Source organism: Caretta caretta, chromosome 18 (genome assembly GCF_965140235.1).
Source record: "Caretta caretta isolate rCarCar2 chromosome 18, rCarCar1.hap1, whole genome shotgun sequence".
NCBI lineage: Eukaryota > Metazoa > Chordata > Testudines > Cheloniidae > Caretta > Caretta caretta.
Window position 1 is genome coordinate 17,693,727 of NC_134223.1, and position 12,910 is coordinate 17,706,636.

General features: G+C 43.6%; 1 protein-coding gene across 1 annotated transcript; it reads right to left on the minus strand.

Moving 5' to 3' along the window:
* Nucleotides 1-2,872: 2,872 nt before the first annotated feature.
* TMEM52 (transmembrane protein 52) lies at nt 2,873-9,240 on the minus strand. Its single transcript, XM_048825124.2, has 5 exons — nt 9,013-9,240; nt 8,419-8,462; nt 7,246-7,290; nt 4,627-4,796; nt 2,873-3,982 (listed from the first exon to the last, which is right to left on the minus strand). Exons 1-5 carry the CDS (start codon nt 9,064-9,066, stop codon nt 3,669-3,671), a joined length of 627 nt encoding a protein of 208 aa, XP_048681081.1. The 5' UTR covers nt 9,067-9,240; the 3' UTR covers nt 2,873-3,668.
* Nucleotides 9,241-12,910: the final 3,670 nt, after the last annotated feature.

A 12,910-nucleotide genomic window follows, 5' to 3' on the forward strand; every position in this document is an offset into this window, starting at 1 on the left:
GATGGGTCATTACACAAAGTAAAACTATTTCCCCATGTTTAGTCCCCCCTACGCCCCACTGTTCCTCACACGTTCTTGTCAACTGCTGGAAATGGCCCATCTTGATTATCACTACAAAAGGTTTTTCTCCTCTCTGGCTGGTACCCATTGTTTCATGTTCTCTGTGTATATAAAATTGTTCTACTGTATTTTCCACTGCATGCAACTGATGAAGTGGGCTGTAGCCCATGAAAGCTTATGCTCAAATAAATTGGTTAGGCTCTAAGGTGCCACAAGGACTCCTGTTCTTTTTGCGGATACAGACTAACACGGTTGCTACTCTGAAAAAAGTAAACGGCCAAGATGGACCCCAGGCTGGAAAGCATATGGGGCCTACTCCTATTTCTTTTGAGGTCTACAGCCAAACTTGACTTCCAACGTACGACAATAAGATCAGGCCCTTGCTCTGTTATGTCTGCAGCTAAGTGGAGTCAGTGATGTGGTGTGTCCCTATACCATTTAATCTCCAGCAGGGAGGAATGTAAGTTGAGCAAGAAGGCTACTTGTCAGCAAGTCAGCTGCATGTGATCTGAGAAATGCAATCCCAACCACACTGAGGCACCAGGTGCAGTTCAGGGTCTATATCATCAGCATTTCCCCTCATTAAATGTCTTTTACAGCAGCCTTAACTCAGTCATTAAGTTTCCATTTGGGCTGGAATCAAACAAGTAACTTCTTGTGTTAGGGGTGTTTTGTACAGCAAACTTCACAAATTGCTTCAGCCAGCAGAAGAGTGTTCCATATACTCATGAACTCCTGTTACCAAACACCAGGACTTCTGTGCCAGTTTGCAGATGTGCTGAACCAGGGACAACTCCAACTGAAGCCAATGGGAGCTGCAAATCTGAAGTGCAACTCCTCTTTTGGCAGCCCTAGTTCATCCAGTACCATCAAGACTGGCAAAACAGGAGTGGTTTTTGCAAAGCCAGGTGCAGCTGTTAGGAGCCAGATTCCAGCTATTCGGTTGGATCTTGATTTTCTCTTTCTACTCTTTTAAGCTGGTCTCTGAAGGCTCCTCACCCCACTACCAGGGCAGGGGAAGGCTTAATTGAGCCTTCTACAACTCAGGCAAAAAAAAAAAATCCCATAGAAAACAGTTTAAAAAAACCTGATACTAAATGCTAAAAGTTGGTGCAGAATTCCTTGGCTTGGTAGGTTTGTGTTAAAACTACCACTCACTTCCAACCGCAGCTGAGCCTCTTTGCTTCTTCTAGTACAAGTCAGACTAGTCACTAGTTCCAGTCAGTAGGGAGCTTAAGGACAAAACTTCACCAGTGAGAATAGGGCTAGGAGGGACAAAAAAAAAAACCACCAGCCCCAGGGCCCAGCCAAACACCTTTGTCAGAACAGAGGACAGCATCGGAAATACAAGTTTACACATCACTCTTCCCTCCCGCCCCCCTTTGTACCTGCATTCCTTCACCTGAGAGTGAATCCCAGGAGTGAAATACCAACGGAACTGGTCTCTGCAGTAATTCCAGAAACTAGATCAAAATAAACCCTCCCTAGAGAACAAGAATAGAAGTGGGAAAGGCATAACATCCACCCTACCTGCCAAGGGGCCTCGTCACCTCTCAGCTTAAATGGTACTAGAAAATGCTAAAATGATTTTGCGACACTTTAATCTGGCAATTATACTGCAGCCTGAACCCCATCTACAAAGACCATTCCCCTCTAACGAAAGGCTGAGCTCATAAGTCTGAAAGCTGGCGATGGCTAAAGGAAAAACATGAAATGGGAAAGATGACCTGCATTCCAAAATGAAGAATTTTTAACTGATTAAGCCAGGGCTGCTTCCCTTTGTGCTAGGCATTTAAGTAGCGGTAAACAGCTTTCCAGAGCAGTGCAATCATACATTAGTCCCCACAGAGCAGTGGTTCATTCATATAGAAACAGAGGATGTTTTCCCCTATAGTTTATTTCTTGGCACTGCAGCTTCCCCCACAAAGATGATATTTTTCTGCAATAAACACGCATTTGCTAACTATGTCACAATGAACTACTTACTTTTGAGACTGGTGTGGCTTCCCCTCCCTTTTAGCCTTGGTCCTGTGCATTGTTCTGATAGTTCAATCATTACCAGTGTGTAGGGCTTCAGTTCTCAAACAAGCAGCTACTAGACGGGTACTGGAAATGCTTACTGCTGGGTAAGCAGCAGCAGTGCCCTATTCAATGGGGATTTTTGCCCAATACAGTTGTTGCAGCTGCGGCTTTTCCTACCTTCATCTTTTTCTTCGTCCTGAGTTCACTTCACCCTTTTTTCTAAAAGATTTTGTGCATTCCGTTTCCTCCCAACAGTTGCAGTAAAGAGGAGACAGAAAATCACACTGCCACTGGAAAAAGTATCCTAACAATCAGAACTTATTCAAGCTCAAAGGACTAGGATTTCTTGGACCTGCAGTTTTAAGGGATAGAAGGTTTATATGGTTCCCATGCACACACAAAAACGGTTAGCGTGCAAGCCCCACAGTCCCAAGGAAATATAGTGTGGAGTTGAGCTACATGGTATGAAAGATCCCTTCAGTGCTCATTTCTATTGTTCTATGCTTCACATCTCTTTCCTTGAAGAGATTTCTATTGGACACTTTTCTGTGTAACCCTTTCTTAGGTTACTTAGATCTCACAATGGCAGATGGTTTCCATTAGAAAGTTAAAATTTTATTTATAGTTTAAAAAAAAAATCAGTGAAATAATAAAAATCCCATAAGAAGGTCAAGCACTGCAGCTTTATAACTTAACTTTTTCTGAAATTCATACTACTGACAAGGCATTCAGTGTTACCAGATCATTTAGTTTTTCAAACCCATTGGATTCAGTCAGCAAAAAGCATGAATACTTGAAATATTTTAATACCAAACCATGTATAAAAGTTTCTTCCAGGAGGCTAATTTGCACTGTAACTGACAAAACCAACAAGCATCAAACCCCCTCCCTCCCCCATCTTGAAAATGATGGGTTTTTTTAACGATTCGGGTCTCCCATAATTGGCACAAATGCCTTTTCCCTTGTCTCTCCCCACCACTGTGGAAATAACAGTGTGGATTTCAATTCATGAACTATAGTAGGGTCCTTGGGTGCCATTTTCCTTCAGTTTAAAGAAACATTCGCCGTTACGTAGCAACGAGTTCAGTGCTTCAGCAATTTGCTGGACAGTTATCCTTCTCAAAAGAAGAGACAAGCTATAGAAGCTCTTGAATTTGCACTTGCTCAAGACTCCATTTCTGCCTCAAGTTTGGGAAACTCCATCTTCTGTTCAAGAACAATGCACTGTTTGCATCATTCTGGCATCTAATGAAGGTGTCACTATCGCAGTACCATGCCCCTGCCCTTTTCATTGCTATATCAGTACAAGGGATTATTTTTCATTGGCAGGACACAAACTAGCATCCATGTATCACCCACACAGGGTATTTTTAAACTGCTGTCCTCCTATTTCATTTAATACCCTAGAAGTGTCAACAGAAGATTACTGCAATTGCAGGAAACATTCCTTCCACATGACAGATCATTGATAGGGACATCAGATTAGGCCTCTTCCCATGGTTACTTGCATATAACATCAAACTTTTAATGTCTTTAGTACTTCTCAAGGTCCTTGTATTGCTCTATCTCCCTCACCCCTAAATGGGCTAGAGCTGAGGTTGGCCTTGTGTTGCAACTTGTGGTTCTTCTGAACTTGGCTGTGTCTCCGGTTCACCGGTCACAGGAGCAGAAAAACCTTGGTGCTGATTTGACTCTTCTGGTGCCACTGACTCAAGGATGTCATTGAGTTTCTGGCCCACCAACACTGTCTCGATGTAGGGCTTAGCCATTTTGATGGCCTCATCATAGGAGGGAGGCAACTCCATGGCATAGAGGCTGTAGGCTGGGGGAGACATGGTGCTCCTATCCATATCCCCAAATGGAAGTGGGGCACTCTGAGGGTACTGGAAAGAGCTGTATGCTGTAAAGAGAAGGCACAATAAGGCTTGAACAAGTGAATAAAATACATCTTTGTATAAAGATCGACACTATTTTTCCAGTAAATTGTTCATCTATAACTGTGACATAGATGGAACCCACCCAGCCCCACCCGGAAAGCAATCAGGAGAAAATGCTTTTGTTTAGACCCATCTAATTATTATAATGAGGTGTCTGACATAATGGGTATATGCTGTAACCCAGACAACAGGATACTTATTAGTTGGGCTTCTACCATTCTGGTTTTGTGCTATAGCACCTATAAGAAGCAGTTTGGCTGGGACGGACAGAACAAAATGGCGGGGCAAGAATGGATGTGTGAGAGAACATGCACAAGGCCAGCCCATCAGGGATTTATTTGAACCGTTAGAGCACGAAACCCCAGTTGCCTTCTGCCACTTGCTCACTGTGTAGACTTGGGCAAGTCACTGAGCCTCTCTCTGCCTCTGTTTCCCCATTTACAACATGTGGGATGATAGTACCACACAGGGCCTGAGGTGTTGTGAGGATTAGTTAGTATCTGCTTTGAAGATGTGAAGAGCCAGGAGTATTGCACCCCCAAGTGCTAACATCTCCAGGATTAAAGCCTGAATTACCCCCGAATAATAGCCCCTGAAGAACACTCACAGGTCACGGTGCTGTGGGCAGTGCTATCGCCATCAACGGCGACGACCGTCATATCGTAGGGGCGTCTAGGGAATGTCTGAACTGGGGGTCTCTTCTTCCGGCAGCAGAACTTCACGCAGCTTGCTGTGATGCCACACAGCAGAAGCATGAACACTGTCAGTAGAATCAGCCTAGGAGATGCAAGGAGAGAGAAGCCCATTGCTTTATTATTAATGCTTTTCCTCTTCCATGAATAGGAGAGCTTTAACTCCTACGGACACTCTTTGCAAGGCCTGGCTTACCTACTACATAGGAGTCTTTTTTTATTGGTGCTGGCTCTGTGTGTGTAAATGCCAGCGTGAGAAAAGCCAGTTACAAAACTGTCAGCTTAATGTCCCCAAGCTTTGGTGCTACTGATCACTTGTTAAACCCTTCCTGACTCAGGGATGGTGTTAAGTTAAAAAATTCACAGGCCAGACTTTTTTGTATCTGTTGTATAACCTTATAATACACAACACCTAAATCAGTATTCTACTGAGTAAATGAGGGCAGTGCAAGAGTTTGGACTTCAAAAGGTGCTGTTTTCCCAGCATTCCCATCTGGACTTCGACACAATACCAGATCTAGACCTCTGAACCACTTAAGTCCTCAAAATAGTGCATAAGTGAGATTTAATGGGGCATAGGCATTTAATGGTGTATTGGCCCTCTACTCAGGGGTCAATTCCACCCAATATACCTAAAAATCTAGATTTTGGTGCTTCTGGCTCCCCTCTCAAATTTAAATTCTGGAGTTTTTTCCATTCTTGAAAGTGTTCTTGAATGAGTTAAGTGTTCTCATGAGCTAGTTAAGCAATAAGGCATGCCAGGCGGGATTGGGTTGCAAGAAGTGCCTAGGAGTGTTGTAAAGAAAGAGACCCAAAGTCAAAGATTTAAGTATTCTCATGGTACATTGGAGGGAACTTCTCCAGAACAGCTGACACACCAAACTTCCATGTTTGGATTCCTTCCCTCCCCCCAACTACTCACACAGGTCAGAAGAGACCCCAACAGTATTGTTTCCCTCCTCTCCAACCAATTTAAAGGTAATACTGACAGATCAAAAGCATGCCTCCAAAATAATTCCTTCTTAGCACCCCTAGATTACTAAATATGACAATTCAAAAGTAACCAAGATTATACTGCAGGGGATGTTTAAATCCAAACAAACTGTTTTCCTTTAATTTTAAAAGGAGCATTTCTATTAGTATGAGGATCACGCAAACATATCCCTTGTCCACAAAATCTGGAATTTGGAACCTACACTGAACAACAGCTCAAATTCCATACCACAGGCTTTAGTACTCCATGGGAATCCAATACCTTCCTTGACCCCGGGGATCTGAACCACAGTTTCCTGCACTCTCAGGACAACCCTTATGAAACTGCTGTTTTAGCAAACCCAGGTTTCTTTCCTGCTCAGAAGTGAAGTTAGATTCTTCAAAACTAACCTCTGATCAGCAGCTATAAATTCCTAGCGTTTCAGGCCATTTAAGATTACTTTTAAAAATAAAACGTAGAAAATTCAGAACACAGCAATGGCAGAACAGGAAGTAACTGATATTCAGGGCTTGCTTTTACATTTCATAGTATAAAACTTTGCTGGAACTTTGTAATAAACATTGCACCAGAGAGTCAGCAGAATATGACCTCATCACCAACCAATTAGATCATCCTAGCATTCCAAGAGCTTTATGATTCCACATTCTGAGAGTGACCTCTGAGGGAAGTGATGATTACTGTACACTGCTATAATAGTGTAACAGTTCTGAACAGCAAACTATGATACATTAGTTTTACTGTTTATAAACGCTGACAGCTGCCTTCAAGCCGGTCTTAAAATGTCAGTTAGTTTTTGAAACAGTTCTGCATATCAACTGCCACTGAGAGGGTTTAGAGTATTTGTAGAAGCCTAAATTAGTCCAAATGCTAAACTGTAGTTAACACTGGCCAATTTGCACTGTATTCCCTCATTAAGTTTTACAGCATACATCCTGACATGTACACTCTGAAGCTGCAAGCCAAGATGCATATAGCCTGCAATATAATGGAATCACTGATCTGTCTATTACAATAGTGTTTGCCTATTTGTTTTCTCCTTTTTAAGTCATAAAATCAGCCAATAAAAAAAGGTTACCCATCAGTCAATGACAAGGAGTTCAGCAAGCCGTGAAAGAAAGAACAACATCATAACCCAACCATAAAAGGGAGAGGGGGATAAGCAAAACCTGATGCAATGCCAAGAACTGACAAGTCCACTACACTGCACTGCTGATCCCTCTCCAAGCAAAGATTCAGCAAGTTGTCTGTTTAGAAGGGGTGCACAATGGCTTTGGACTCAAACTGTAACATATCAGAGTTATGGGGATGGAATACTCATCTAGGAACATGTCCCACATAGAATGGAATTGATTACTTTTTCATCTAGCTAGTCTAGGTTGTATTCCACTGGCACCTTTCATTTAGCCACAGGCAGACTTTTTGACATCCTCTTCGATTCAGGATCAGAGACCTGTGTCTTTATTCATCCATTCCTACTATTTATTTGTTTACATCACCTCCCAAACATCTTGTATGTTAAGTAAAATAAATCTGAACTTACCAGACATACCACAGGCTAGTCCAGTTAGAATTATTCCGAGCACACCTGGAAATGAAGGTGAATAACTAAGCTCAGTCTCTACATTCAAATATTAATTTCAGTAACAAAGCAACTAAATTTCTCACTAATTGCAGAGTAGAAAGGGCAATTAACAATTTAAGAAAATGAAGCTAAAAACAAACTCTGTACTTTGTTTCATAAGATCATCATAAACAGTTTTAACAGTAAACAATTGTAAATGTTTAACAGTAAACATTGTAAACAATTTTAACAGTTTAAAGACAACTCAGATGCTGCAATGAAAATTGTAAAACAAACTATTCCTAGGTTTCAGAGTAGCAGCCGTGTTAGTCTGTATTCGCAAAAAGAAAAGGAGTACTTGTGGCACCTTAGAGACTAACCTATTCCTAGTTTCTTGGGTAGACAGCTATTTAGGCTAAGGAAATTAGCCATTGAAATTCACAACTCCCTTAGATGCATCTGAAAATTTCCAGCCTAAGGCAGCTTTTTCATCCTAAATTATTCTTATAGTACTCTTGCCATGGCTGTAATGCAAACAAAAGTGCTGTAATGGGACCTGCCCATAAATACAAGAAAGATGACATCACTTCTGCAACAGCCAAATTGCCAGAGTGGGAGAAAAATAGTATTAGGTTTAGCAAGTTGTATCCATTTAGCATATAGAAAACCAATTTATGCATCCAGTCACTGGGCTGTATTCACTCTTTTGTGCCATTTTAGCATAGTGGATATAATCAGAATATGAAGATTGAAGGGAGTTACTTTAAAGTTAGCTGACTTTCTGGAGTGAAGATGTGGGGAGGCTGCACTTATTTTCACTACAAAAATAAGCTCAATCCACACCCGGTGAGAGGAAAAACGGCAAAAGGGTATTTCGAAGAAGGGAGTCAAGTCTGAATGAAAGGATCGGTCACCCCAACCTCCTCAGTAGGTAGGATTGAAAGGAAAAGAAAAGAAAAGATGAGCTGAATTGGCTTGATCAAATTCGTGGGTTGTTCTCCTAAGCAAAGGCTTTCCAGAGAGAAAAGATCAGCAGCAGAAGTCCAGACAACCACCCAAGTATAACTCAAGTAAAGAATTCCACTGGGCCACATCATGATTAAAACAGCTTCAGACCTATGCCTTTGCCATAGCGAGAGAGCTTTTACTTACTGGTCGGGGCTATCGCAGTTACTCTGGGAAGAGCAGAGCGCTGCCTGGGGAAGGAAGGAAGGAAACAGCATCAGATACAAACCCCGAGCGTGCATGGAAGCAGACAGCCAAAGGCAGAGAGCCCCGATCCTCAGAGGCCCTTGCTTGCCTAGCTGCGTGTAGGTTTGTCGTTCGATTTAGAACCTCAGCCTCCCGGCGCGTTTGCCAGAAGCTAAACCCACCACACGGGGAAAAACCGTGCAAGCACAATCAAATATCCCCGCCGCGCCCAACGCCCTCAGAGGGCTCCCGCCACGAACCCTGTGGCTTGAGCCCGTCTCCAGAGAAGGGAATTTACTCAAACAATAAAAGTAACGGCCGCTGGTGAGAACAAGCCACCACTGCCGGTCAGCTGAGGGAGAAGGTAGGGGAAGGGGCATCATATGCAGTGTACGTGCCTAGCTAAGCTGGCTGCACAGAGCTGCCCCAGAGGCCCAACAGGTTTTAAAGCCACAGGAAAGTTTCTTTAGGCTGGGGCTTGTCTGCGAGAACCTTTCCTCGCCAGGCGAGCCCGCAGAAAGCAGCTGGAGCGAACAAAGAGCTCCACGGACCCACCTGCAGCAGCAGCAGGCTCCAGCCCGTGCACAGTCGATGCACCTTGCCAGCCATGCTCCAAAGCAGCCGGGGGAAGAGAATCGGGTCCCCTACGTCCAGAAATGCCTCCAACAACCCTGCGGAGATCAGGTCTTGCAAAGCCCGAGGAGCGCGCCTAGGATTGCGCCCAGCTCTGCAAGCCTCCCTAAGGAACAGGCAGCTCCCGGCTGGCGAGCTTGTCGCTTCTGGGCAATATTTATCACCCTCCCTCCTCCGACGGCGGCTCACATGCCTCTGAAGCCCCGCCCACCAGAGGGGGAGGCCCGCCCTTCCTTTTGCTGGCCTGGTTCGTTGCAGCAGGAGGGGGCTGGCACTGGGATGGAGCAGTGGGGGGGGTCAAGCACAGCAGCCGCTCTGTCTGCACTCACACGCAGCCGGAGGAGCGAGTCCACCCTCCTCTGACTACGGGAGGATCCCGTGCTCTCTGCAAAAACCACCCCCCGGACCAGTTCACAAAGGGACAGCATCCTCCTCCAGCGCGTTTGGCAGAGCCCTCCTAGGGAGGGTGCTCGGAGCTGGCACCATCTGCCTTACAAAACTGGGGCAATCCCTGGAAGAATGGAGAAGCAGAGGGGGCTAAGTAACCACTGCCAGCTGCAGTCAGACCCCATCAGTGCGTGGCCTGTATGATTCGGCTGCTGACAGCATGCATATACCTGTCTCAGTTCTAGTGGCTTGTTTTACTAGAGCACTCTAGGAACGGACCCCCTTCTTTACAGCAGCCTCCTGTCACAATGACTTAAAGCCTTTCCACAGTTCCCAGTTTTACTGATTTCAGAGTAGCAGCCGCGTTAGTCTGTATCAGCAAAAAGAAGGAGGAGGACTTGTGGCGCCCTAGAGACTAACATGTTTATTTGAGCATAAGATTTCGTGGGCTAAAACCCACTTCATCGGATGCATGCAGTGGAAAATACAGTAGGAAGATATATATATATACACACACACAGAACATGAAAAAATGGGTGTTGCCATAGACACTATAATGTGATGCATGTGACCGATGAAGTGGGTTTTAGCCCACGAAAGCTTATGCTCAAATAAATTTTTTAGTCTCTAAGGTGCCACAAGTCCTCCTGTTCTTTTTGCGGACACAGACTAACACAGCTGCTACTCTGAAAACTATCATGAGAGTGATCAGTTAAGGTGAGCTATTATCAGCAGGAGAAAAAACCTTTTGTAGTGATTATCAGGATGCCCCATTTCCAATAGTTGACAAGAAGGTGAGAGTAACCGTGTGTGTGTGGGGGGAAATAAGCATGGGGAAATAGTTTTACTTTGTGTAATGACCCATCCACTCCCAGTCTTTATTCAAGCCTAATTTAATGGTGTCCAGTTTGCAAATTAATTCCAGTTCATCAGTCTCTCGTTGGAGCCTGTAAAGTTATCTTCCAACCTGATTTTACAGAGGGGATTTTTACCTTTTTTTTTAAATAAAATTCTTCTTTTAAGAATCGATTAATTTTTTTTTCAGTGTCCAAAAATCCAGGGATTTGGATCTGTGTTCACTTCGTAACCAATTGGTTAGGATATTATTCTCAAGCCTTCCCAGGAAAGGGTTTGGGGGGATATTTTGGGGGAACAGGAACTCCAAGTGGTCCTTTCCCTGATTCTTTGTCTAAATCACTTCGTGGTGGCACCATACTGTTCAAGGTGGAATTTGTGCCTTGGGAAAGTTTTTAACCTAAGCTGGTAAAAATAAGCTTAGGGGGTCTTGCATCTATACCCCAGAGTTCAGAGCAGTTAAAGACCCAACTACAATACACAACTGATTTTTGCTGATCCCCTGGTTAGTCACTGTGGGCAGGCTACCCTGTGTGTTATGAAGCACCATCTACAGTGCTGCACACCTTGGATAACTTTATATGGCTTTCCCCTATGGGAATTTCACAGATGAATCACTAGAGTTGGGAGATGGGGTCTCAACAGTGCACAGTGATGTATGGGATAAGAACATAAGAACAGCTACACCAAAGGTCCATCTAGCCCAGTATCCTGTCTTCTGGCAGTGGCCAATGCCAGGTGCCCCAGAGGCACAGAACAGACCAGGTAATCATCAAGTGATCCATCCCCTGTCGCCCATTCCCAGCTTCTAGAAATCAGAGGCTAAACAGAGGATTACCCAGGGAATGGCACTTTCAGGGAATTCACTGTAGTTCTGGAACAGGATTGTGTTGCTAATTGTGTCAAATACTACACAGTGCTTTCTTTGCACAGAGTGCATTAAAATGCACACTAGTACATTTGAATAGTCTGTGCTTTTATGTTTTGTCACTAGGAAATTGAGGCAGGATATAGGGGAGAGTAATGAAAGAAATATGAAAAGGAGTACTTGTGGCACCTAAGAGACTAACCAATTTATTTGAGCATAAGCTTTCGTGAGCTACGGCTCACTTCATCGGATGCTGTAGCTCACGAAAACGTATGCTCAAATAAATTGGTTAGTCTCTAAGGTGCCTCAAGTACTCCTTTTCTTTTTGCGAATACAGACTAACACGGCTGTTACTCTGAAAGAAATATGAAAATTTCAAAGTGAAAAAAGCCTGGAGAATAGAGGTTTTTGCTTTTTGTTTCAAATATTCAAAACTGGTCCACCTTTTGGGAAAAAATGATGGGAAATATCCATTCTTCATTTCAAAATCAGAGTGAAAAGGAGCCTGTTATTCACTCAGAATTGCTCTGTTTTGAGGAATAAAAAATAATGCAATGTTGTTGCAGGAATGTCGTGAAAATTAAATTTCTGTATCACAAATGGCCCAAAAAATGAGGTGCAGATAACTTTTTGCTTGAAAATGTCACAGAAAAAAATGTCACCACTTTCACACAGTTCCAGTCATGGCATCTGTATGTAAATAAAGGAGACCTTTTCCTCTCCAATCCCTCCTGTGGTTCTCTTCTCTGCAGCCTGGACATCAGCTGATTTCAGTGGGACTGCTCTCAGTCAGTAAAGTTAAAAACGTGCACAAGTCTTTGCAGGATAGGGTCCTTACCATGAGCATAGAACTTCCACTGATGTCAAGAGAACAGAACAAGAACAGAATGTGCAGAAGAGATCTATAATGCAGATAAGAGATCCACACAATGAATCAGGGAGGATTATTTTGCCCTTAAAGTATAAGGGAATATGGAGTTCAGTCACCTTTAAAGACTGACATCCTTGCTGCAACAAGACAATACTAGGTAGTAGGAGAGATAATTGGAAACATGTGATAATGATGGTATATGGCTGGGAAAACAAGGAAAAGGAAAAGATGATTAGGGCTGAAGAGCAGAGGAGTTTATTAGTTAATTCAGGTGAATGGTGCAGTGGAAAAACAAACATTGGTGACGAGTCCTTTTCCTGGGAAAAGTGTGCTGAAGATATGGTGGAAGGAGAGACGGAACTGATAAAGGTTATGACTGTGTGGAATAAAATTAAGATCTGTCTGGAGGAGACAGCATTTTAAGACATGCAAAAATTCCCTGAAGAGGCTGCTCAGGTGCCTGCCTGCTTCTCAGAAGCATGTATCTGAGGGCTCGTCTACATTAGAAATGCTACAGCAGTTGCGACGCTGCAGCGCATCTGGTGAAGACGTTGTATGCCAGTGGACGAGAACTCCAACAAAACCACCTCCACGAGAGGCAGCCAGTAACACTGTAGGTGAGAGAAGCTTTCCTGCCAACATAGAACTGTCCACACCAGCGCTTAGGTCAGTGTAACTTACGTTGCTCAGGGGGGTGGCTTATTCACACCTGAGTGACATAACTTATACCAACATAAGTGGTAGTGTATACAAGCCCTGAGTAATTGCAATGGATGCATTACAACAAATGAGATTCTTCCTGACACTTTAATGTAACATGAGACTGATATGTTTGGACG

What these genes read in the sequence shown, in the direction of transcription:
- TMEM52 (XM_048825124.2), bottom strand. Translation starts at nt 9,066, where the DNA reads ATGGCTGGCAAGGTGCATCGACTGTGCACGGGCTGGAGCCTGCTGCTG. An exon ending in GGAGCCTGCTGCTGCTGCAG is followed by an intron (nt 8,463 to 9,012) that starts GTGGGTCCGTGG and finishes TTCCTTCCCCAG; the next exon opens with GCAGCGCTCTGCTCTTCCCA. An exon ending in AACTGCGATAGCCCCGACCA is followed by an intron (nt 7,291 to 8,418) that starts GTAAGTAAAAGC and finishes CTTCATTTCCAG; the next exon opens with GTGTGCTCGGAATAATTCTA.